This window comes from Pelodiscus sinensis, chromosome 5, assembly GCF_049634645.1.
Source record: "Pelodiscus sinensis isolate JC-2024 chromosome 5, ASM4963464v1, whole genome shotgun sequence".
NCBI classification, from domain to species: Eukaryota; Metazoa; Chordata; order Testudines; family Trionychidae; genus Pelodiscus; species Pelodiscus sinensis.
In genome coordinates, this window is record NC_134715.1 from 98298456 (window position 1) to 98326186 (window position 27731).

At 37.7% G+C, this 27731-nt stretch overlaps 1 protein-coding gene across 8 annotated transcripts in view; it reads right to left on the minus strand.

Annotated features, from left to right (window-relative positions):
* Positions 1-835: 835 nt before the first annotated feature.
* PCDH7 (protocadherin 7) overlaps positions 836-27731 on the minus strand; it is a 399732-nt gene continuing 372836 nt past the window's right edge. For 7 of the 8 annotated variants that reach the window (XM_075930606.1, XM_075930604.1, XM_075930608.1 and 4 more), the window contains one exon: positions 836-5157. In XM_075930606.1, the coding sequence (XP_075786721.1) occupies positions 4778-5157 (380 nt within the window). In that variant the 3' untranslated portion in view covers positions 836-4777. The remainder of the gene's footprint in view (positions 5158-27731) is intronic. The other variant, XM_075930611.1, reaches the window with a different exon arrangement.

Sequence of the window (27731 nt, forward strand, 5' to 3'; positions counted from 1 at the left end):
AAGAGGAAACATAGTAAGGGACTAATTCACCACTCAGTCAGGTATGAATGCACTTTTCAATTAAATATTTGGGAATTGCATTTGTCAGAAATAAAATGGGAGATGAATTAGGGCCTGTTTTTATTTAAACCATGGGATTTTGATCCTGGTAGCTACAGGACTAGCTTCTTTCCACTTTTCTGCTCTTCCTTCTTGAGGATGTGTTGTTTGTGATCCTAAGTGGGTATTTGGAGATGGGAGGACATGATTTAGCCATGGGAAGGAGCTACATCTGCTATTACATACTACTGTACAAAACCCTGTGTTAGCCCTGTCATTGTGTCTTTTCTGATCAAACATTTCATGCTAATTGTTAATGCTACCGAGCGTTTTAAAAAAGAGAAAGTGGCATACGTGTCTTTTTACACCCCATCCCAGATTAAATTACTGTTTCATTGTGTGAATAAATACAGCTGCACTTTTACTTAGTCTTTTTTTTACATTAATGTAAACATTTTCTAAATGCTTTAAAGAGCTAGGTCACTTTCACTGTTAATGGGAAAGAAGAGTTGTTATTACAAATATTTTATTTTTCCAGTTTAAACAGGCCTGAACAGTAGAACTTGGAAGTGTGGAATGCAACCAATCTATGGTGTAACTCGGTTGAGAGAAAAATAACGACACAGTTATAGTGCCAACTGAAGGGGCCAGTTATAAAAGCAGAATCACTTATTTTTACTTTAAAATTTTGCAAAAATAGGTCTGAATGTTCAAACTGGCCTGTGTATTTGTTCAGCATCTTTTCCTACCCAGCTGAAAGGCCTGTCAGAGAAAGTACACTGCTGGAAAATAGGCAGCCATTTGAACATGTTATATTTTAATTTGCAGAGACAAAAATGACAAGCAATTTATTTACATAAAACTGTACAAAAGCAAATTAAATTATGTAAAATATTTCATAAATAGAGGTGGACTAGCATTTAATACATTTCGCCATGTTTAGCATAGGTGCGTGCATAGTGATTCATAATAAACAATGATAAATTGTTCTCTGCTTCACTATCAACATCCAAGTTGCAGAACAATAGTCAATGATTAATATTACAAACAGAGCGTACCACACTGAATGCAAGTGCTTTAAAATTTAGGGAAAAGTTGTCCGAAAGTGTACCCCAGTTAGTTGGAAAATGATGTTGTCTTCCGCTTGTTATGCTGGTTGGGCAACAACTAGTTTAATTGCTGGACTGCATTCATTTCTTTGTTATCCACCACTCTCATGTTTTAAGGAAACACTCTGTCACTATAACTGATATAATGAAAGAAACTGCTTTGTTGTTCAAGTTTCCTTAAAAGCCTTTTAGCGGCAGATGTCTTTATGGCAGATTCAATGGCCTTGCGCTATATTTCCTACTTGACAACTTACTAGGGTAGCCTTTCAGCCAAGCATCTTCGATCCCATTTTAGTTTTTCCTCACATAAAAATAATGGCTACCTTTTTTTTTTTTTTTCCCTGAAACTCAGGCAGCAGGCCAGTCAGAAACCATATTGAATAATATAGTAGATCTGCAGGTTCAGAATGAGCATTAGCTTTTAGACTGAAGCTACAGTCTTCTCTAATATGTATAAAGTTATATAGTTATGCGTCAATCTATAAATGTATCCTAATGTAAAATACATGCAAAGTTCATTTGAGTTTCCTCCCATGGACGGAAAAAAAGGACAATTTTTATACTGTACAACCAAAATGTAATGGCAGCTAAAAAGCAGTTAAGACACTAAAATCTTCAATTTTCCTGGCAAAATGAATTTGACATCTGCTAAATAACTGTATGGTATTTACCTATTGTAATTTATACTGTAGCTTTTTAGGCAATAGATTAGAAGGAAAACAAACAAACAAAAGTAGCACATAACTAAACTATAGTCTGGTTTTCATAATCAAAGATACTTAAGACTGGTCCAATATCTGAGTTTGGCAGAAGGCATTTTTAAATATATTATTTATAATTTATCAGAAAATAAACAGGGATCAATATACAGGTTCAAAAAAGTTGGGAATAGCCCATTACCCCTCAGTGCCCAAACCCAATCAACCATTCTACTATAACAACAGGTAGAAAAGGCACAGTTGCATATTTTGCATTCACTCAATTTGTTTTACTTCATTTAGTTGTGTGTGTTCATTTTTACAAAAGCACTCATATATATGGAGTGGCACCAGATTAACTTATTTCAAATGAATAAAAACCCCTACAAACACAAAATGTATTTCTGTGTCATGCTAGGTCATAATAGTAATTGACATGTTATGACTGGTAGTTCTACTACAATTACTGTGAATACTTGAAGTGTTTTATTATTCTTTTCACACCCATTTTAATTCTAAGGAGATGCTCACAAGTAAATGCCAGTGACATGACTGCCTTATGTGGTGCAAAAATAGGTGAATGACTGCTGATCCATTTGCTCTGATGGGTCTTCTAGGACCTGTATTATTAACTTTTTATGTAAAGGGTTTAAAGATATATTGAAACAAGTTATGTAGTGGTTTTCAACTGTGGTATTAAATAAAAAGTTCCTATTAAAGAAAAAAGTTTTGTTGAACATCTGTTATGCAATTCTGTATTTTGTTGAAGCGTGCAATAAAACTATGTATACATTAGATAAGTATAGTTAAAATCTCTCTTTTTTTTCTTTAACAGGTACTTACAGGATATACAACACAGTAACTGTTCTTTACAGTCTCATAGTAAAGTATTAATTTGCATCTCTCCACAATTTAACTAATTAAAAATGGTCAATTATTAATCTTTGTTTTAATAGTTTTTCTTCATAACATGTGCCCATTCATCATAACTTCTAGACACAAACTAGTATCAAAATCAAAACTAAACTTAACAGGAGAATGTAATGGCCAAAAAGGGCACAATACTATGTAGAGAAAAGAATTTGAAAAGTAAATGTTGTGATGAGTTGTACTGATTTATCAACCTATATTTCAGGCTGTTTAATGTTATATTCTCTATGTAATGCTTCAAAAGCAAGAAACTACCCAAAGCTACATTGTGACTACAGTCTATAAGAAAGCCATCTAGCCATGCCTTAATGCCAGGTTATTTGAATACCCAGGGATTTGAATGTTTGCACCCTCAAACTCTCCCCACTGTGTTGACTGATTGTCATTTTCATCTGAATGTCTAAGTTCAGTTTTCAGTTATTACTACATCATCAGCTACGAAGCAAGTAGCTCAAGTTCTGCACTTTTTGTTGCTTTTATTGCACAAAAACCTGTTTTGTTTCCTACAACCTTCAAGAAGTGTACACTGTGAGAATTGTCACTGGCTACTACTCTTTGCTCTCACGATTAGTTTGGATTCCTTGTGACTTCTCCCGATCTATCACCTAAAGTATCATTGCAGTGATCAAGTGAATCAGATCATTTGTCACCTTGCTGGAGTGTGCTGAGTCTTGACATTGTCTCATATTGCACAGGACTCAGTTTTAATGCACTTGTGTTTCAAGAAAACCTGCATCATACTTTTGACAAACACAATTGGAAATCTGCAACACTGATGACAAAAGATTTAGCAAACATATCTTGCACTCTGAAAAGAAGAAATTATACTTTACTTGCAATATACCCTTGTCACTGCAACAGATCACTTTTCCCCATGTAGCTTCCCCAAAAAGTGTTCTGGGTAACATCAACTCAGTCTCTGATTTTTTTTAAATTAACTTTTTAGAATATATTCCCTGGAACTGGCAGTATCATATCATACAGCCAATGCTGTATGATGTTATAACATTATCAGCAAACATCTTAGCAGTTCCTTTGGGCATTCTACTAAAATTCATATAAGTATGTCATCTGAGCTTGTGGACTGTGCTGCTGTGCAAAATGTAATTGAGTGTGTATTTATGTGTGCATGCATATGTTTGTGGATACATTGGATTTCTAAGCCAAGACCAAATACTTAGCAATTCCCCTGATCCATAGTGCGATCTTTGGCCTTTTTGTTACTATGATCATCCCAACTAGATATATGTCTTGTCCAAAATAACATGAATTTAACAGTTTATCATTAGTATGCTACGGTACACATGACATTAATTTTGTTACGCTAAAGTAAGCCTTTAGAAAGTTCCTTCTATGGATAAAACAGAACCCAGAGTTCATGATTCATAGAGAAATATGTCATGTTTTGGACTGCAGTCTCAGGCTCAATATAATTCTGTTGCTTCAAGCCTCAGGTGAGAATATTAAAGCTGTGATCTTCACAAAGTGCCTGTTAATGGTTATCCCTTTATAGTTACCTCTATATTTGTACGGTTTCTGAAGGATCATCCCTGATGGGGATCAGCAATATTCAGATGATATGCTTGGAATATATTTTGCCTGACCTGTTATCCTTAACAAGCCAGATGACAATCGAACAAAACCAGAGTGACTTAAATCATGCTTCAGCAGAGGGGTAACAACAGTGTGTGGGGTTCTTTCAATCAGGCTTGTTACCATGAAAGGAATTTGCAACCATAAATTGAAGAAAGTAAAAATCAGTGAGGGGGATTAGACATGCAAGTGACAACAATTGTTTCTACATTGTACAATATAGTCAGGCAGACGGTATAATTAAGTGCCTGATATGGAGGCAGAAGTGGCAGGCAAAGCTTTTGTCTCTTTGGTGGCCCCCTCTCTTTTTTTTCTTCCTTTTTTCTCATGCTAAATTGTTTTGATTTTATGAATTTTTTGCCCCTTTTCCTTCTTATACATGAATGAAATTTGTTGCTTCTTTGTAACCTACAGGTAAACTTCTCTTCGAGTTAGAGTATTGACAGGAGATGGTTTGTATTCCCCTGTCTGTGTAAGGGGGATATCCTCTGGGTTGGCTTCCTCATTTTTGCTGAAACTAGCTGCGCTGAAGGTCTCATAGGATGAGGTCAACTTTTTGTTCAGGAGGTTTCTGTTGCGATCACCCATGAGGGAGGCTTCTCCATTGGCCAGCTTTTCCTGACTGCCTCGTTCATCAACGGGCATGAAGGTGGAGAGTTTTGGATGGCTCTTCTGTTTCCTTTCAGGTGACGTACGAACTGGCATCCAACAGGAGTCTGAGTGGCCGTATTCATCACACTCTCGAGTACATTTCCCTGTCAGGGCTACATCTGGAAGAGGCCTCGAATCTGAAAACAGAGGAGAAGTTCCTTTTTAAAAAATATACTGACAATGTACTGACTTCCCTTCCTCAATGAGGTTGACAAACTTTTAAAACAAAATATTTTAGAAGTTTTTGCACTGGTAAAGTATTTACAGGTAAAAATCACTGAACTGCATGTTAACTTTAATAACAACACACAGCATATGGAACAATAAGTTACGGAGTCTACCAGACATTGGTAGCACAAATTACTGAGCAGTGTGGGCACAAAAGCACTTTTTGACACATGACATTATTTTAGGCATAATTTTAAACAACATTTGGTACCAATTAGCTTGTGAATATTGACTTGACTGGTACCTACACTGCTATAATCAGCCAGATGCCTCATTTTGTGCCATTTTCTTTAACAGATTTAAACACAAAGCTTTTCTTTTAGATTTTTTGTAAACTGTATTTCAATATCTTATTAATCTCAGTCCCTGATTTATTGAACTCTTATGCACATGTTGTGTGTGTCATCACCAGGGTTTGTGCATATAAAGTTAATCATGTGCATAAATCTTCTCAGATTTGGTGCCTAAATTTAAGCACCTGCATTAATTCGATGGGCAGGGCCTAAGCTGTACATACAAGGACACATAAAACTCAAATATTACACACAGTTATGGGTAAGTGCACACAACCCCCCCTTTTTTAATCTAATATGTACAGTCAAAGGTGTTGTGTGTGTTAATGTAGGAGTAACCTGATTGCTGAAGTGTTGGCTGAAGGAAAATGTTTTGTAGCTATGTGATACTGTGTGGAATGCTGGAATCAGTTATAGGCAGAATTATTTCGATATTTGCACAATTGCAACAAGTCAGGAAAGTATGCTATTTTAATATATATATGTACTTCTAAACATTAAGCCACATTCTGACATCTTAGTTTAACTGAATAGTATCTACACTGTAAGCAATCCTAGTTACTATTTTAATAATCTAATTCATGTCAGGCCCTACTCAGCATGAGGAAGAATGGCAACATCTTATGTTAATAGGTTTAACAGATTTTTATCTTATTATTATATCATTTAAGAATGTAAAATGTCTTGCATTTTATTACCCTAAGTAATAATTTTATTCTATTTTACCTTATTCTTAACATTAGTTTGACCTGCACAACCTTTCTGATTGCTATCAATTCTAACTGGGAAATATTTATTCCTTCACTGTTTAAAAAAAGAAAAAGAACCTTACATAAAATAACTTTAATTTCTAGCATAACTACCCATTTTTCTCTCCAGTTTTATGGAAAGATTTGCAGGAGGTAAAATCTTGGGTGGGATTTTCAAAGATGCTTAGTGTTGACTTAAATCCGCACTCATGAGTCAATAGAGAAAAATCCTACTCTGCCTACAACTTTAATGGAAGCCGAGTGATGGCAACCCTGCATGCTTTTGACTATCTCACCTTCCATGTTCATCCCACCTTGATGTTTACCTAAGGAGAATTGCTTGTGGCATTCTCTATGAAGAATACAGAAAATAGTTTATCATCTTACAATTATCCATTGTATTGCACCTAGGTCTAGATTCGCAACGGGATTTAGCAATGCAGATATTCACAAAACCTCCACTCATCTGCCCTGAAGCCTGTAGATGTTTAAAATCACACGATACATATGTTTTCATGGTAAAAGTTCCTTAGGTGCCTATGTTCCTGTCTCTGAATATGCACTTTGATGACTTACATTAGGCATCTGGACACCAATCTCCCCCTTACCCTGGTTTGTGAATCACACTGGGGAGTAAGAGAGGTATAAGCCTTGCCTGCAGGGCTTGATCTGGTAGGAGCATTCAAAGGCCACCTAGTTCCATCTAAAATAGCTCAGAAGAAGAAATCGCCTATTTAACTTTTAGCCTACTGGTTTAGATACTCACCTGGGATGTGGTTCACATCTGCCTAATAACTAATAAGAGTTGAACAGAAGTCTTTTACTCTTAGGTGAGTGTCCTTACTACTATGCATTAGTATGGCAGAATTTTTGTTTTTATTTTAGACTGCTAATACAGGTGTTCATTTTAAAATATTTTTTTTATCAATTTATATGTTCAGGTTCATGAAATTATATGGGTTTCATTCAGTAGGGAGGGTCAGACAATTTAATGACAATTGATATTGGTTCAAAAAGTTAAAGATTTAAAGTTAATGTTGACAATTGTCAACACAAAATATAACAAAGGAAATATAATTGAATCAAACTCTGAAAAGTTCTTCAGCAGCATTTTTTCTATCTGCAAATTTCAATTATTGACAGAAATTATGTTGGTTTATATATGTATAATTAAAGTTTTACTGGATTTTCTGATAAAAATCTAATTCTTCCCAACCTAGTAATTGGTCTATTCTTATGTAGTTCTTAGTTTTTTCCTATTAAATCTGCCACAGATATACTGCAGGCTTATTTTGGAATAAGCTTTTCTGGAAGAGATTTTCCGAAAAAACTTCTTTCGAAAGAGAGTGTCCATATAGCAAAAGCGCGTCAAAAAAGCGATCTGCTTTTTCAAAAGATAGCATCCACCCTGAAGGGATGCTATCTCACATTTAATCTGTGATTACTATGGACCTGTGATTTTTATTCTTTCCTCATCTTTCGAAAGAATTCCCTCTTCCCCTTTTTGAGAAAGAGCTCTTTTGGAAAAAGGTTTCTTCCTCATAGAAAGAGGTTTACCACTATCAGAAAAAACCCTCTGTTCTTTCCATTTTTTCCCCGAAAGAACGCGATTGTAGTGTGAACATAAGTGAAGTTTTTTTCAGAAAAACAGCCATTTTTCTGAAAAAACTCTACAGTGTAGACAACAGTATATAAATAATGACATGGAGCAGGGGGACTAGATCTTGAATTTCCTACATTTTGAATTAGTGCTGTAATCACTGTGTGGCAGTCACTCACATGCATGTGCTCTCTTTCTATCTTAATAACTCAGGCCAGACCTAGACTAAAGGGGAAGGTCAAATCAAGATATGCAACTCCAGCTATGTTAATTACTTAGCTGGAGTGAACATACCTGATTTAAGTTTTCCTGCAATCTCCACAGCATTTGTTACTGTCAGCCTCCCTTATTCTTCACGAGAGCAGGAGTGCTGGCCACAGATGGGGGCGCCCTCTGAGTTCAATTTAGTGGATCTTAACTAAACCACTAAATTGAACTCCAGAAGATCGATTGCAGTTGTGTCGATCTTCCACTTAGTGAAGAAATGGCCTATGTGTGTATACGCAGCTTCAACAAGAGAGATGAGAGTTCTGTGTCAGAATATCCCATGGCTCAGGGTGTTAGATTGCTTATGTGGGAGATGGGAAGATCCCGTGCTCCAATATTCTGTCCCATCCAAGCAAAGGGGGGAATTAGAACCTGTGGTCTTCCACTTTCCAAGTGAATATGCTAACCTAATTCAGGCTCAGCTGCGGCTTCTGAAGTTTTCTTCTTTGGTGATGGATAACAGAAATATTGACATTTGTCAGCCTATCTGTTCTTAAACCTCTGTGGTCTGGGAGTTCTACACAGAATGCAGAGACTATAACAGAAAAACTGCACTGTTCATCATGGATAGTGTAGAATTACTCTCCTCTCCTAACGGTAAGGAGCAAGAATAATAATTTACTATAGAAGCTCATATGAAACTGATTTTTAAGCAAGCAAATTTTTATTTTATTTAGAACAAGGCAAAAATCATTTCTACCTATACTTTCTCCTCCTAATAAAGTCTCTGATTTTATAATTCATTTCAAATAATGACCATTGCAAATATTTATGTTTATAGTAATAATTCAGATATTTACAGAATGGAAGGATTTGATCTGTTTATACTTATCATAGAAGTATAAATAAGTAAAAGCATAGTTTTAATGACTTTAAAAAAATCTGTGCCAAAAAATGTGAAGTTACTGTCTAGGAAGGAGTACGGAAGAAAGAGATCCAGGAGCTATATATGTGACAAGCTATATATGTGACAATAGTATGATGCTGTTGCAAAAAAAGCAAACATGATTCTGGGATACATTAACAGGAGTGTTGTCAGCAAGATACAAGAAGTCATTCACTCTGCTCTGCATTGATTAGGCCTCAGTTAGAATACTGTATCCAGTTCTGGGCAAGAAAGGTGAGGAGGAAATGGAGAGGGTCTAGAGAAGAGCAACAAAAATGTTTAAAGATCTAGAAAGAATGGCCTATGAGAGAAAACTGAAAGAACTGTGTTCATTTTGTTTGAAAAAGAGAATGCTGAGAGGGGACATGATAGCAAGTACCTAAAAGGGTATTGCTAAAAGGAGGATGAGGAAAATGTTCTTCTTGGCCTCTGATGATAGAACAAGAAGCAATAGCCTTAAATTGTAGCAAGGGAGATTTAGGTAGGACATTAGGAAAAACTTCTTAACTGTCAAGGTAGTTAAACAGTAGAATAAATTGCCTAAGGGGGATGTGGAATCTCCATCATTGGAGATATGTAAGAGCAGGTTAGATGGATATCTACAAGGGATAATCTAGATGGCGCTTGGTCCTGTCATGAGGACAGAGGACTGGACTTTATGGCCTCTTGAGGTCCCTTCCAGTTCTAGTATTCTGTGATTCTATGTCTCTACACTGTCTCCCCTGTCACCATGAGGCCTTGCACCCCCATTCCCATTCAGATCCTGCCCCAGTCCGTTTTCGCCCTCTTATGAGCCTCTTACTGACCCCTCCCCCAGCAATTTTATGCTATCTCCTGAGTTGGCTCAACAGGCATTGTGAAGAAAATTCTTTCTTCCCTAGCTGGCTGGGAGCTGCTGCTCTGGTCTACTGTAATAGTGTCCTCTGGTAGGCAAAAGGTAGAACTGCAGCAACTGTCCAGCGGAAGTTTTCTGCTCAAAACATCAAAATATATGCATGCACGTCTCTTTAATTATTCACATGTGCAATGATGCAGAATCCCTTCCCCTGAGGAGTAAACTACTTTTGTCATGCCATATTTTAGGTTTTTGTTTTTTTCTTTAATATATCAGACAAAGCTTCATCCAATGTCCCCTAAAATCACAATGCGTCTACCAACATCAGCAGGTATTGGATCAAGCACTGAAGGGATTTGCCATTTTGTTTGGCACTCGATTGCAACCCTTCCACCCTTTCAGACAAATGCAAAAGTTTTTTTCAATTTCTTCATTCTGAAAACATGATATTTCCTGCAAAATCAAGAAAGTTACTGAGAGTATAATGACATAGTAAGTTCAATATTGTCCTTCTGGGGACTACTTCTCCTCTTGAGTAGAATTGATTACAAAAGGGTGCTCAGGTTGTCCTACAGTTGTCTCCTCATATTTATTTAGACAATGAACCACTAATTCATTTAAGCATGTCCTTAAACTTTAGGCAGACAAGTAAACCCACTGGATGGAAGTTAAGCATGTGGATGGATTTCCAAAGCACTGCAGGTTTCAATGGGAGTAGAGCTAGGACAATGCTGAGTGCTTTTCAAAATCCCAATCTTGATAAATAGGGATAGGATTAGTTACTTAAATGTGCTTAAAGTTACTTAAATGCTTTGTTGAAATTGAATCTTGTTCATTTAACTGCTGTAATGTCCCAAATCAAAAGGGGTTCATTATTAGACTTCATTTCAAGGAATATTTTCTTCTTTATCAAGTTCATTAACCTTATATTCCATATAACTGACCCCATAAAATTATTTCACCTACCAAATAATTAATACAATTCCAACTGACTTCGGTTTCAGATTGAAATGCAGTGATCTCACATTTTTTATCTCTCCATAATCAATTGCAGCCAGCTCCCAGATTAGACTAATTTCTACCTTTTACATTTAAATAGAAGTTGCTTTTTATGTGCAACATAATTCACATTTCAAGACGTGCAGCCACAAGATACAATTTTTAAATAAAGAATTCATTTTAAACTTTAAACCTTTCAGTGGACCACACGACCAACTAGTCAGATTGGACAAGCCTAATTGGATTAGACATGCTGCAGTGTTTGTCATCAGTGTTGGATAAATCAACAAGAAAGACTACATCACATTTCTATCATATCTTAAAATTCTATAGGTATATCTAACACTGAATTACACATATCCCCCTATCCCAAAAGTCTGAGAGATGGGGTCATCTAACTCAGGCTATGTCTAGACTACAATGATCTATCAGAAAAAGATACGCAAAATGCGCTCCACAATTTGCCTTCATTTTTCTGACAGTGTTTTCAAAAGAGGCTTTTCCGAAATTTGGCCCTTCTACACTGGGCCAAATTTTGAAAAAAAACTCCTCTTTCACAAGAGCCCTTCTTCCTTGTGGAAGGAGAAGACAGGGCTTCCAAAAGAGCACATCTGCTCTTCCGCAAAAAAAAAGTGGAAGAGCAGAGGCATTCCCTGGACCCAGCAGAATTTTTCCAGGATTCCTCTGGCATCCCGGGAAAATCCCGTAGTGTACACATAGCCTCTGACTTGCTTTATGGAACAAAGCTAGCAGGTTACTTCAACACAAGCCTGAACATCTACACTGCTATTTTTAGCCCCTTAGTGTGATCATGAATCAGCTGAACCAAGTCCTGAGACTTGCAGCACAGATCTATTTATTTATTTATTTATTCATTACACTACAGATATATCCTTTGACTTGAACAGGTGCTTTAAAATGCGAATGATACAAAAATTTGTGTGCTAATGAGTGAGAGAATGATCCTTCCTTCCCCTGGCATAGATTTTTTATTTTCTAGATATTTTTTATATTGTGTGCACACACTTTAAATCCTGTTTTTTAAAAAACAGATACTAAAGTTTCTAATCTCATTTCGTCTTATGTTTAGAAACAGAGTATCTTTATTCCACCCCATGCACTGCAGATATTCTGTAACTTTTGCATATCACTTACGTTAGCACAGAATTTTTAAAAGCAAATTAAAATTTAGGCTTCTGTGTCCAGATTTAGGTATCTAAAAAATTAGGCAAGTTCTTTTAAAAAAATTATTGAGCACTCATCATTTCTCATTAACTTCAATGGAAGCTTCTGGAAATTGGGCAATTTTGTCAGCCAGACCACTTATTTCAGTGCCTAAATTTAGCAGCTATATTAGAAAATCTTGGGACTGAAAATATGTTCTTTAGGCCCAAGACTTTGTGCACATTTGCAACATGCCTATTGTGGACGTTGGCAGGTTACAAATAAAATAGTACAGGTTGAACATGCCTGGTCCAGGAGGAGGGATTTTGCTGGACCAGTAGAGGTCATTTCTGTCTCCCCTGTTGCTGACTCTGCCCCCTTACCTGCTGCCCCACTGGGTTTCCTGGCTCCCATGGCAACCCAGTTGGGTTGCACGCCAGATTTCCTGCCCCCGCTCTGACCTCCCGTTGCCTAAGTGGGCCATGTGTCGGCCTTCTAGGCTCTTGCCCTGCCCCACTCCCAGCCCAGCTGGGCTACAAATTGGGCTCTCATCCCGCATCAGGCTAGGCTCCCAGGTCCCTTCTGCCCCCCCACAGCATACTGGGACTCTCTGATACTGGAATATACCACAGATTTTTTTCAAACTTAGGGCTATATCTACACTTGCGCGATCTTGCGCCAGAAGTATGCAAATGAGGCTAAACATGAATATCGCCGAACCTCATTTGCATATCTAATTAGCTGCCATTTTTGCGTAAGAGGCTCTTGCACCAGAAGGACCCATCTACACTGCCCCTTCTTGCACAAGAAAACTCTCTTACGCAATGCCGCTACGCTGATTATTTTCAGGAATAAGGGCATTGTGCCAGAGAGGTTTTTTTGCTCAAGAAGGGGCAGTGTAGACGCTCCTTCTGGTGCAAGCACCTCTTCAGCAAAAATGGTGGCTCATTAGATATGCAAATGAGGCTCAGCGACATTCCACGCTTAGCCTCATTTGCATATTTCTGGTGCAAGATCATGCCAGTGTAGACATAGCAAGAGTCCCAGTTTATAGTGGTGCAACCTGTACTAGCACTTATACATTCTATTATATGGAGGTTGGAGTAGATGGATAAGTACCTGGGTATGCAAGAGATCAGAAATGTCAAATATTCCACTTCTAACAACATGAGGCATTGGTGCCCAAATCTAAAATGCAGCATATTTTCCAACCTAGAGACAGTTGCATGGAAAAAAGATATTATCCAGCTCATGCATCTACCATGTCAATACATCACAAAAAGTGAGACATACGAAAGATTGTGCAGGGCTCATATAGCCCAGTTTATAGCCCATTCTTGGCTGTCTTTTCTCTCTTATCTTGTTGCCTATAACACAAAGTATAGAAATTCATGTTATCTTCTCCAGTCTTTTGGGATCAGCCTGGTCCTTAGAACTACTCACAGGTAATTCAGGGGTACTTACATTTCCTAGAGTTTGGGCATTTTCTCCACTGACTACACATTGCATTTAAAAAATATTAACTTTGTGTATGACGTGCAGTTGATACTTCTACAGACGTGTTTCCCAAAATATAAGATGTTCCATGTGAGGTCTCGTGTATGTATAAGAGTAGCCAGGCATACACAAACAGGCCTCTCAGCTGTTCTTCCATGAGGTGTGAGGTTGGCTGCAAAAAAACAAAGGTCTATAGCTGTTATGACAGAAAACCTTAAAACAGAAAGCCAGTGCAGATGATATCACAATATCTGCTTGAGTTTGCAGAAAGCCTGAAACAATAGCTTTGAACTGTGAAGTGTCCCCTTCATTTCACTAGAGACGATTCAAGGAATATTTCCAATATGCCACTGAAGAATGCACTGACCCATGGGAACCCTCCTAATAATATTACAGGAAGAAGAATTCTATTTGGACTCCTCCTGATGGTTGAAACAACAGACAGGACTTCTACTCAGAGTGTTTCTGTAGATGTGCACAGGCTTAAATTGTGAACAAACAGCATCACTGGTCCCATAACCTCAGCTGTGCAGAATACAATGCCATCCACAGCCTCAGAAATAACTCGGACATTATAATCAAAGAGGCTCAAAAAAGTGATTCTGTATTCATTGTGAATAGGCTGCCAGGCAACTCTCCAACACCACATTCTACAGATCACTATCTTCTGATCCAACTGAGGACTACTAAAACAAACTATACCATCTACTCAAGAAACTCCCTGCAAAAGCACGGGAACAAATATACACAGACACATCCCTACAGCCATGAATTCTATCTCCTACCCAACATCCATAAACCTGGAAATCCTGGACACCCCATCATCTCAGGCATCGGCACTCTTACAGCAGGACTATCTGGTTATGTGGTCCCTATTCTCAGACTTCATGCTACCAACACAGCTAGCTATCTTAGAGACATTACTGAATTGCTTGACTACAATTCATTGGTGATCTTCCTAAAAACACTATCCTGGCCTCGGTGGATGCAGAAGCTCTTTACATTGATATTCCACATGAGAACGGACTACAAGCTGTTAGGAACTGTATCCCTGATGATAGTATGGTACACCTGGTGGCTGAGCTCTGTGACTTTGTCCTTACTCACAATTATTTCCAATTTGGGGACAATTTATGCCTTTAAGTCAGTGGTACTGCTATGGAATCCCGCATGGACACATAATATGACAATATTTTTATAGATGACTTTAGAACAGCACTTTCTCAGCTCTTTTCCCCAGTGCCTCTTCTCTACTTGTGCTACATTGATGACATCTTCATCATATTATCCCATGTGAAGAAGCCCCTCGAAGAACTCCAATAGTTCAACAATTTCCATCCCACTATCCACCTCAGTCTGGACCATTCACACAAGAGATCCACTTCCTGGACATTATAATGCAAGTAAGTGAAGGTAACAAACACCGCCCTATACCTGAAGCCTATTGACCACTATACTTACCTACCAGCTTCCATCCAGGAAACATCATGCGATCCATTGTCTATAGTCAAGCCTTAAGATACATTGCATTTGCTCCGATTCCTCAGACAAAGACAAACACCTACAGGTTCTTTATCAAGCATTCTTAAAATTGCAATACCCACCCGGGGAACTGCAGAAACAGATTGACAGAACCAGACAGGTACCCAGAACCTACCTACTACAGGACAGACCCAACCAGAAAAATAACACCACTGAACATCACTTACAGCTCCCAGCTAAAACCTCTCCAGCACATCATCAATGAACTACAGCTTATCCTGGAAAACAGTCCTTCAGAGATGTCGGGAAGTGGGCCAGCCCTCCTTTACAGATAGTCCCCCAACCTAAAGCAAATATTCACCAGCAACTACACACCACACTATAGAAACATTAACCCAACTACAGTATCAATCCTGCAACAAATCCCATTGACAACTCTGCTCACATAGCTACTCAAGTGACACCATCATAGGCCCTTACCCCACATCACCCACCAGCACCATTCACCTTCACATCTGCTAATGTGATATATGCCGTCATATGCCAGCAATGCCCCTGTGCCATGTTCATTGGCCAAACTGAACAGTCTCTACACAAAAGAATAAATGAACAGAAATCAGACATAAAAAATAGTAACATATAAAAACCAGTAGAAGAACACTTCAATCTCCCTGGGCGTTCAGTAAGAGATTTAAATATGGCCATCCTTCCACAGAAACACTTCAAAAGCACACTTCAATGAAAAAATGCAGAGTAGCAATTCATTAGCAGGCTCGACACTGGGTTTGAATAGGGTCTGGGAATGGCTGGCTCTCTATAAAAGCAGCTTTCCCTCACTTGGTATTCACACATCCTATCAACTGTAGGGAGTGGGCCACATTCACCCTAACTGAATTGGCCTGGCTAATACTGGTCTCATCCACTTGAGAAGGTAACACCCTTCTTTTCATGAGCTAGTACAGTAGTACAGTTATGACTGCCTCTGTAATTTCCACTCCAATGCATTTAACAAAGTGGATCTTTGCCCACAGAAGCTTATGCTCAAATATGTCTGTTAGTCTTTAAGGTGTCACAAGGCTCGTCATTATTTTTCAGTTGTTAATGATAATACATTAAGGCTGTGTCTAGACTGGCAAGTATTTCCGGAAAATCATCTGCTTTTGCGGAAAAACTTGCCAGCTGTCTACACTGGCCACTTGAATTTTCGCAAGAACACTGACGATCTCATGTAAGATCGTCAGTGTTCTTGCGGAAATACTGTGCTGCTCCCGTTTGGGCAAAAGCCCTCTTGTGCAAATCATTTGCGCAAGAGGGCCAGTGTAGACAGCACAGTACTTTTGTGTGCAAAAAGCACCGATAGCTAAAATGGCGATTGGGGTTTTTTTGCGCAAAAGCGCGTCTAGATTGGCACAGACGCTTTTCCGCAAAAAGTGCTTTTGTGGAAAAGCGTCCATGCCAATTTAGATGCTCTTTTCCGAAAATGCTTTTAACTGAAAACTTTTCTGTTAAAAGCATTTCCAGAAAATCATGCCAGTGTAGACGTAGCCTAAATGTTACATAGTCTATTTTACTACTCATTGACAAATATGCAAAAAGATTAAATATATTTTGCAGAGCTAAACCACAGTTTCTCTGTTTGCAGGTAGGTGGACGAGTGTATAGGACCATTTGAGGGGAGGGAGATACCAAATATGATGCATAAATTACAATGAAAAAAGGTGTTATGGGACATAATTAATTTTGTCATTAAGGCAGCAGGGAAGAGAGGGAGTTTAAACTTTCAAAAGTTTGAACCACGCTGATTTATAGAATCTAATTTAGACAGTGGACTCTGATGTGCTCCCTAAAGCAATACCACAAATATGTATGTAACAATGTATTACATTTTTTAAAAAATTCTGTTGAACTTAGATTAGAAGAAAATTTTTTAAATGATTGTCTTTTGTTTTCCATGATTCTTTTGTATGGGAATATGGAAATAAGGGAGGTTATTTATATGCATGTTTCTGAGATTATGTATAGCTATTGCTTTAGGGCTAGCAGGATTGCTTATCAGGAAACTAAGACACCTAACACTCCAGAGAGCACATGAAATTCACATTAAAATTGAAATGCATAATTTGTTTGGGGTTTTTTGGTTGTTTGTGTGATTTTTTTCTAGGAGATTAGTAGGCATTGAAGAGTCAACTCTGGCAAGCATGGGAAAGTGGCATAAACCCCACACACTACAACTAACTAGCTCACACTATAATCCAACAAAGAAATATGACCTCTGCAAAAGTACTATTAAGAATGTGCACCTACTCAGATTGTGGACATCCGTAGAAACATAGCCTTATCTTTGTGTTCACAGACATCACCATATTAGCAATCTCTAGCTCTTAAAGCTCTTTTCATCAGGAGATCCCAAAGTGCTTTACAAAATAAGTAAATCTCATTATCCCCATTTTACAGATGGGGAAACAGAGACATAGAGAAAAATCTAAGTGGCTTGCCTAAGGTCTCCAGGTAGGACAGCAACAGAAGTAGGAACAAAACCTAGTCTTCTGAGTCATATACCAGTTTTCTCACCAGATAACACCAGATGGTTATCTTTCCTCATACACATTTGGTGCCCTCTCTTCTCTTATACAATACACGTTGACAGCATGAGGAGTTACCTTTCCTGACCTTACACTTTCATACAACATGATGTGTTCCTTCACCCTCCTTGCATAAATACATTGCAAGCTGAAATGCATATTACAGTATAATCAGAAAAGAGAGAATACCAAGCTTGTGCAATTAAATAAAAGCCCATGTACATAGTTGTTTAGATTAAATGCAAGTCTGGTTTATAAACTGTGAAACAAGAATCAATGACTGGATATTATCAGAAGAACAACAATGCAGGAAGTAACAGAGCTGGTGCACGCTATGCTAACACACTTAGGAAATTTGAGCATAATTTATATATACACACATACACTAACCACAGCATTACTGCCTTAGAAATCCCTACCTCCTAATTGCAGCAATTCCGTGAGCTGCACCCTAGTCAGTACCGTGGCATTTTCTGACATGCCAAGACACTATTAAAATACTTAAACACTTTTGAAAGCATCAGCGACTTCTTTCTCTGCACCTTAGGCAAAACACAGTGAAACAGCAATTGCACATATCTCAAGAAGCATTTACTGCCCCAAGGCTTGGACCGCTGTCATTCTGAATGTGGCATTATCATGTAGCATAGAGACAGCGCATGCCATCTCTACAGCAGTCTAGCCGAATAAAGTTAAACACAAATCTGCTGTTTGAGACATGCAAACTGCTCTACAGTAATAATAGACATTAATTGCTTTTGGACTAAAATCATTTCATACATATTGTGCCAAATCCCAAAGTCCTCTTAAGTGTTTAATAAATAAATTAATAAAATGATTTGGAGCACAGAGTGGCTTAATATGTGATTGAAATGACTAAGGCTGTGTAGTTTAGGCAGGAGGCATGAGAGAAGGATACAAAAATATTGGGTAGCAAATTGTTTGTTGTAACTCAAGATGAAAGAAACATATCAAAATCAACACATTTTAAAGTGATGAAAAAATATTTATTACCCAATGCATAATTAAGCAAGGAAACTCATTGCCACAAGGTATCACTGTGTTCCAGAGGTTTGCATGATTAAAAAATGGATGAGGTATGGGATTTTCAAAATCTCCTGAGAGAATTAGATCTCCATCTCTCACTGAAAGTCAATGGGAATTATGAACCCAGTCCTCTTGTATGCTTTTGTAAAATCACACCTTATGGCTATGTCTACACTGGCGCTATCTTGCACCAGAAATATGCAAATGAGGCTAAGCATGGAATATCGCTGAGCCTCATTTGCATATCTAATGAGCCGCCATTTTTGCGGAAGAGGCTCTTGCACCAAAAGGAGAGTCTACACTGCCCCTTCTTGCGCAAGAAAAACCCTCTTGCGCAATGCTGTTACGCTGATTATTTTCAGGAATAACGGCATTGTGCAAGAGGGTTCTTCTTGCACAAGAAGGGGCAGCGTAGATGCTTCTTCTGGTGCAAGAGCCTCTTCCGCAAAAATGACGGCTCATTAGATATGCAAATGACTCGGTGACATTCCACGCTTAGCCTCATTTGCATACTTCAGCACAGTTTATTTTAGCACAATACAGCTTAACTAATGAGTACAAAGGGCCCTTTCTGAACTATTGAGGCCAGACTAAACATTTGTGGTCAGCTGACAAACTAATGAAACTTGTATACAGTATTGTGCATACATAAACCTTTTTCTACATAAATACTGATTCATAATGCTATTAAAAAATACAAAAGAGCAATAGCATACATTTTAACATGTTTTCCCTTAATAGGAATATTTTCACTCTTATTTAGCCTTTGCTATTTCATTCTTGTTACCACTAATTTAAACTGAGTTAAAGACTAAAAAAGTACTAACATCAGTGATAATGGATTAAATACACTCCGTTTAATAGAGCATCTAGAATTTAAATTCATTCCCCAGATTTTAATTTTCTAGAATTAAATGTAATTGTTAAATCTATTTGCCATTAGCTTACATCCTTTGATGGTCAGATTTATTGCTATCACTAAAGTGGCAACAGATCTTTCTGAAAAGTAGTACTTAAGATGACTTCCTGAAGTCATATAGACATTAAGATATAGGACATGTTTAAGCTATCTAATTATTCTGCTGGTCTAAGGCTTAAATATTAATCTGTCATTGTGTCAAATTACATACATTTAGATTATTCAGTAAAATGTGTCTGTGCTTAAAGTCTGGGTTGAAACAATTCATTGGTGCAATTAGAATGTCATCCTTCCTGAAGAAGGCTTAAGAATAGTCTCAATCAAGGCTCAAAAGTCAATATCATCATTTCATTGATCATATAAAAATAATGGGACTTCAGCAAATTGAAGGGAAAAGAGTGTGGCCAGCAGACATTGTTACCTTGTCCCAACTACTGGACGTGCTTCCTGTTAATTTAATTTCTTCATAATGACGATTTAAAATTTTATTTTTTAGCTCTGTACCTTGGGAGATAGAACACATTCTTGGTGTGGGCATATGTGCAAATGCAAAACAATCCCACGCCTTGTTTATTCAACAAGCTATTTTGGAACTCTTTGCATATGAAAGAAAGTTTTCCCTTGTAATTTCTCTCAGTGATGTTTTATATACAGACCTAGTAGATATAATGTATAATAACAAAGTCGGCACTTCTATTTTAGAGATTAAAGGCCAAATCCTGGAAGGTGCTGAGTATCTTATTCAATTGCTGCGTGGACAGTCTTAGAACGTGATGGGATGAAGCCCTCTGTTTGTCTTGTTTGGTTCATGCAACCTCTACCAACATGTAGATTTAAAGTTGGAAATAAAAGTTTTAAAATATTTTATTTTAAACTGATATAGTTGTGCAGATAATTAAAGCAAGAAAGATGTAAGTTAACTACGTTGTAAGATTAACCTACGCTAAAATGTTGTCACAAATATATTAGGTAGACTATAAATTTTAATTTCAAGGAACATAAAATTCAATGTATAGGTAGATTTTACAATGAAAAGAAAATAATGGGTAAGCCTCTCTTTCCTCCCTGGGTTACTCGGGAGCAGGTCACACTCACTTATGTGCCTGGACCCCTGATGATTTTAACATCAAAGGAGATTCTGAGTATCCCAGGGTGATGTTGGATAGTTGAGGATCCCCTGTCCACCCCCATGCAGCAGTCTCTTGTACCTAAAGCAGTATTTCTCAAAGTGGTTGATGAAATCACTTTGAGAAACCTGTTAACTGGCTACACCAGTTTGTTTACTTACCGGCTCTGTGCCTATAGAGCCTCATGGCTCCTATTGGCTCTGTTTTGCCATTTGCAGTAAAGAGGAGCCGTGGGAAGTAGTGGCACGGTCCACACCACATCCCACAGATCTCTATGTCTGCAAGGAGCAAAACAGAGCCAACAGGAGCTGTGAGACTCCATGGCTGCGGCGTCAGTAAGTAAAGAAACCAGTTAACAGGTTTCTCAAAGTGGTTTCACTGACCACTTTGAGAAATACTGATCTAAAGGAATATACAATGGCAGTGCCTCCACCTGGCTGGCCCCTGTACTCACTTAATGAAGTGCCTTGGGAACCTCCAGGAATAAATGTATTCTAGTAATAATCAGGATCCTACTCCAAAACAACAATTATAAATAATATGCATCAAATCAATTATATTAGATACCTTTATCTAACATATCTTTAACATACCTTTACTTTACAACTTAAAGAAATGGGATTTAATAAGCTAAAACTGAATGTCTCTTATGCTATGCACATACTATCAGGATAAGTTATCCAACAAACAATTTCTTAGGCTTAATAGTGTTGTGATGGAATTATTTGACAAAAGACTGCCTGAAAGGAATCTGATTACATTATATAAAAAGATGTTTCTGATCACTATTAAGCATGAAACCTATGACAAATAAACAAGTAATGACACTGATGCATAAATGGAAATATTCCCATTCTCAGTGCTACACCATATAGAAAACAGTGTCTATATAATTTACATATGTAGTGTTGTTGTCTTATTGGCATCAGCCTATTAGAGACAAGGTGGGTGAAGCAATCTTATAGGATCAACTTTTCTTGGTGAGAGAGACAGGTTCTTGAGCTACACATCACTGTTCTTCAAGTCGGCAAAGGTACTTAAAGAGCTCTGTATAGCTTGAAACCTTGTCTTTCTCTATCATCAACAGAAGTTTGTACAAAAAAAGAGATATTATATCATCTACAATTTAGTCAGAAGTCCATAACTAATAACTAATACTTACAATAAAGGATTTCAACAGAAATGGAGTGAAAGACACATACTTAGTGGTAAATAGCAACTTGATGGGCAGAAAGAGAAGAGTGCTGTCTATGACATTTTAAATGCAGAGGGCTTTAGCTAGGCAAAGGGTGGGTCAACATTGGTTAAATTATGTGTGGATATGAAACTAAGGCCCCACACTGATTCCCTAATCTGAACCCTAACTCTAACTCTTAAAGATTGACACTTGAGTGGTTTCATAAAGGAGGGGGGGTTACAAGAAGTGACCCTTTTTTCTTTTCCCCACATGAAGGGATAAATCACAATGTAGGTATGTCTAAACTACATGCTTCTTTCAAAAGAGATTGTCTAGACAGGCACAGCTTTTTTGAAAAAGCGATCCGCTTTTTTGAAAGAGAGCATCCAAGCAATCTGGATGCTCTCTTTCAAAAAAGCCCTGTTTGCGGTAAAGAACACCTTTTTTACAAAGAGCTCTTTCAAAAAAAGGTGTTCTTCCTCTTAAAATGAGGTTTACCACTGCCGAAAAACACGCTGCGTTCTTTTGATTTAATTTTGAAAGAACGCAGCAGCAGTCTAGACAAAGATGAAGTTTTCTCCAAAAAAGGCGACTTTTTTCGAAAAAATCCTGTAGCTTAGACATAGCCTACAACTGTGGAGTGCAGACCCTGCTCTCTACTACCCAGAATTCCTCCTGAGGACTTAAGCAGCAGCTCAGTCCTGCTACATTTCCTCTAGCATGCATTTTCTTGCCAAAGGTGGAATTTAGCCCAAATTTACTGTCCTAAATAACAGAAACATGTGAAAGGCATTTGAGCCTGTTTTTATTAATTATTATTATTAAATATTTTCTTACCAAGGCAGCAAATTGTTTTCTAGTAAGTTTGTGGAAAAATCTCAAAAAATGGGAAAGTCAAGTTGAGAAAAATAATGCATCTCTCCTTTTGATGTATACTCCATTGAAAGGGCTTTTTGTCATTAGCTTTTTATTGATTTTCAGCTGTATGTACAGATTACACCATGTGGATTAATTACAAACACCAGCTCAGCATGGATACAGACTTATGGCAGATTCATCAGTGTTACAGTCCATCAGAAATTAAGTATTAAGAACAATACTAATTCCCTTTACTCATGTACAGTAGGCAGGCAGTAGCATAACCATAAAAGTGACTCAAAGGGATATTGCTACCAGTAAAATTTATCTGCAAAAGAGGAAGAGTATCAATTGTTAAATGATAACAAAAAAGGAAAAGATACAATGTTAGAGATGCTGGGGTTCAAAATATAGGGCAGATAGGCTAGTAGGAAAAGGAATCACATTAATCTGTTGAGGCAAAAACAGAAGACATGAGAGAATAAAATGCAAACAAACAAGCCCTAAAGCATGCTGCAGCTTTATAGTGATTATAAGCCCCATTCTAGGGAACAGTGGGAGAGTCTAATGGGGTCTAGTTGTATCTATGAAACTTATATGGTCCTTATTAATGTAGAATCTGAATGCATCACAATCTTTATTGTATTTATTCTCATAACATTTAGGATATGTCTACACGGCAGCGTTATTTTGCAATAACTGGTGTTATTCTGAAATAGCATACACAACAAGCAGTATACACAACAAGCAGTTATTGCGAAATAATGTCAAGCTGGAGGACTTCTTATTCTAATTCCTATAACCCTCTTTCACAAAGAGTAAAGGAAGTTGGAGGAAGAATGCTTTAACTCTGACTTCCTGCTGTGTAGATAGCGCCAAAAGCCAAAATAAGCTACTTCGACTTAAGCTACACACCTGACGTAGTTCAAGTTGCGTAGCTTATTTTGGCTTTAGCTCTGCTGTGTAGATATGCCCCCAGTGAAGTAGGGAAAGTGCTATTATTCTCTTTGTACAGATGGGGACCTTACCAAAGGCATACTGGAAGTCTGTGGCAGAAACAGAAATAGTACTCAAGTCTCTGGCTAACATCACAATCATTAGGTCTCTCCATCTCTCTAAGTAGAGTGGACACATTTAAGCATTTGAGATATTTCTTACCTTCTTTCAATAGAAAAAAAAGCTATTGTCAATCTTGTGTATATTAACAGGCATGTACAGGCATGTCATATAGAAGACAATGGAAGGAATTGTCCCGTTCTACTGACACTAATGAGGCCTCAGATAAAATATTGTGTCCATTTTTTGGCACCACACTTAGGAAATTTGTGGACAAAGAGAGTTCAGAGGACAGCAACAAATATAATAAAAAGATTTATAATACCTCATCTGTGAGAGAGGGTTTAAAAAACTGAATATTTAATCTTAAAAAAAGAAGACTGGGGCTGAGAGGAAAAGCTGTTTATATGTTAGGAGTTATAATAAACAGAATAGTAATAAACTGTACTCTATGCCCACAGAAGGTAGAACAAGAAGTAAACATCTTAATCTGCAACAATGGGGATTTAGATTTCAGAAAAAAAACTTTCTAATTATAAGAGATAGCTAATCACTGGAATAGACTTCCAACAGAGTTTGGAAAGTCCCTTTCATTATTCAACTTTTTCTTAAAAACTTACAAACACCTATAAGAAATCATCTAAGTCAGCATTTCTCAAACGGTGGGTCCCGACCCCCCAGGGGGTTGCGAGCAACTGAGAAGGTGGTTGCAGCAATGGAGAGGGGGGTTGCGAGCAACTTAGGGTACGTCTAGACTACATGCCTCTGTCGCCAGAGGCATGTAGATTAGGCTACCAGACATAGGAAAATGAAGTGGCGATTTAAATAATCGCCGCTTCATTTAAATTTACATGTCTGCCATGCTGAGCCGACAAACAGCTGATCAGCTGTTTGTCGGCTCAGTGCGATAGTCTGGACGCGTGGGTGTTGACATCAAAGGTATTTGTCGACCACCCAGGTATACCTCATCCCAGGAGGCATGTAGTCTAGACGTACCCTAAGAGAGGGGGTCGTGGTATCACAAGTTTGAGAACCCATAATCTAAGTATATCTGTCTCTTCCTCAGCGCAGTCCAGACCTCTCCCTACATAAAAAAAGGAGAAAAAAGAGCTGGAACTTGTAGAAATGATCAAAATGGGGGTAAGAGACTTTTTCATACCTCCCCTCTGTTTTATACTTAGACTAATAAGTATGTAAATGTTAATAATATATGTTTTATTTTGAACTTTGCAAAAGAGTGGCAGCATAAACCCTCTACTGTATAGGTCACTGGAACTTACACACACACACACACACACACACACACATTTTGTTTCAATTGGTGTCTTTCCCTGATTTCCCTGATGAAGTGTATAGAATTCACACTTTGGATTGCCTTATTGTCTATTTTAGTGACCATTGCTCTCCACTCCTAAGAAGTTGTTACAGGCTCAAGTCTTCCATATTCCCCTTCATTTCAAGACTGAGTAATCTCTTGCTAGTACTATTCAGGGCAGTTCATGAAAGATTTTAAACCAATAACGTTCAAGCTGGCTCCCTTTGCAAGGCATGAACAAATACTTGACTGTAGGTGGCAGAGAAGTAATCATATTTACTGATATTGCATAAAATAATGCAATATTTAGAAGATTTACCTAGCATTGCTTGGGTCCCTAACTCAAATAAGTTTTCTTATGCCTCATTTAAATCTTTGTTCTAGATGGGACTGGTGATAAGGGGCTCAGTATGTAGCTGCCACAGGGAAAGAGGACAAGCCCAGCCGGCTCTCATCCCAGCAGTTTGGGGCCAGGTGAGAAGCACCTGTCCATAGCTGCTGCAGCTGCAGTGAGCACATCTGGGGGAGAGGAGCATGTCCCTTAGCTAGGGGACAGACAAAGAGACACAAAGAAAAACAGACACACAAACAAACAAACTCTCTGAAATATATAATAGCTAGCTGTCCCTTTCTCCAACTCTGCCCCTCACTGGCCCAATGGGATTAGAGCTGTCCTGGTCCCCATCTCTGGCCCCTTGCTGCCCTCTTGTGGTCATTATGCACTAACTCCTTCCTACCAGACCCCTACCTTTCCATTTTATGAGAAACAGCGGCATTCCAGGTACATCGCATTGTCATGTGATAACCAAATTTTTACCCTCTTTAAGTTATGAGAAGAGGAAGCTGCATACCAAATTTGGAGGGCCTCACTCTTACCATTTAGGAGGAGTTCTTGAACAGACTCACAGATGGACAGAGAAAGGCAAATATCTAAAATAGTATGATTAACACATGTAAATATTTATTAAAATTGAATATTTAAAGGGGATATTAGTACCTTGTTTTAAGGTGTTTTAAGTATAACATCAGAAAACAAATTGTTCTCTTGATTATGCCAAAGCTTCATACCCACAGAATCTCAACACTCTTGCACCACGATAGCTCATCGACAGTATTTAGTAGTGCTACAGGAGCAGCTGGGTTTCATTTAAGAGCCTATAACTGAAGTAAGGTCAACTAGGAGATCGAAAGACTTAAGGCTAAGAGGTCATGTATAGGTCACAAAATTAAGGGCATAATGAAGCAACAGAAGGAAGAAAAAGATTGTGATTGGGACAGACAGAAGTGTGTGAGTATCATAGGCTGTGGTTCTCTTTGCACCGGACACCTTTAATGATTGGAAAAATAAAATCTTACTAATGGAGATTAAAACAGTTTTTAAAAAAGAAAGAGAAAAGATATTAAATATCTCCCCATGTAATGAAAAATGCTAAAATACTTAGTAAAAAGGACATAGAGAATATTTTTAAATTTAACATAAACTTGGTCCCAGTTGTACATACTGAGGCATTATTTATGCATAAAAATCTAATTGCCATTCAGGATAAAGTTTCAGTGGTCAATATTGCCAGCCATCTTCTAATAATCTTTTATGCAAGGCTCTTTCTTTTCCTTTTTTTTTTTAATTCCCCCACCCCTGATTTTATGACAATTTTTAAAACTACAGTATGGAATAGAAACAGATAAACATACTGACTGATTGATAGTACTGCCTCCAATTGGAATCATGTCCTGTTCAAATCTTTAGATTTTAGCTAATATAATTAGGTTTATTGGTATTTTGTTTACAAGTTATTCCAAGCTATCTTTAACTTGTTATCAAGTTCTCTGTTGACTAGCGTTTTCAATTGAAACACTCAAGTTGCATGATACACATTTTAAATTTCAGTATTTTGCATATAATTTCAAAAGAGGGATGCTTTAAACTATTTAATTGAACCCAACAAAGTAAAAAGTAATCTGTTAGTCATTTCTGTTCATCCACTTGTCACATAACTCCCACCTCACAGCAAACACATTTTTAACAGGAATCACTCTTCCATCATCTCACTTCAGCCAGCCTCCCAGAGTTCAAAATGATCTCTTCTAAAAAGGATCATATTGAGGAAGGAAAGGTTAATTCAGTTCCTGTAGTAATTGATTCACTCTCTGGTTCTCCTTTAAGAGAGAGTCATCAAAGGTTGCAGCTGGAGTAGTGACTCTTGTGACAATAAACACCTGTACATTAAGCATCTATCAGTGATCATTATATTTTGTATAAACCACTGAATAGCCATCAGATGGTGCAATTACTGGATTGTACCAATCTACATAAAATTTGAAGCAGTGACCTAGAGATGAAAGACTATGTCCAATTATCAGCCACCTGAACCATTTGATATTCTAGGAGTATGTTATTTTGAAGTTCTTTTACAGTTCCCTTAACTATTTCTAACAAATAGGTTATGGTCCTCAGAGGCATGCGAACCAATGTATAGCAACAAGTAGCAATGAGAATTGTCACCCCTACTAAGTGCTCTGAGGTGTAAACAAATCACCTCAGAGAGCAATCTACTAAGTTAGACCAAGACAAACCATCTCATCACTCATCTGGTTAGTGTGACATTGAAAAAAATCACAATCCATAGTAG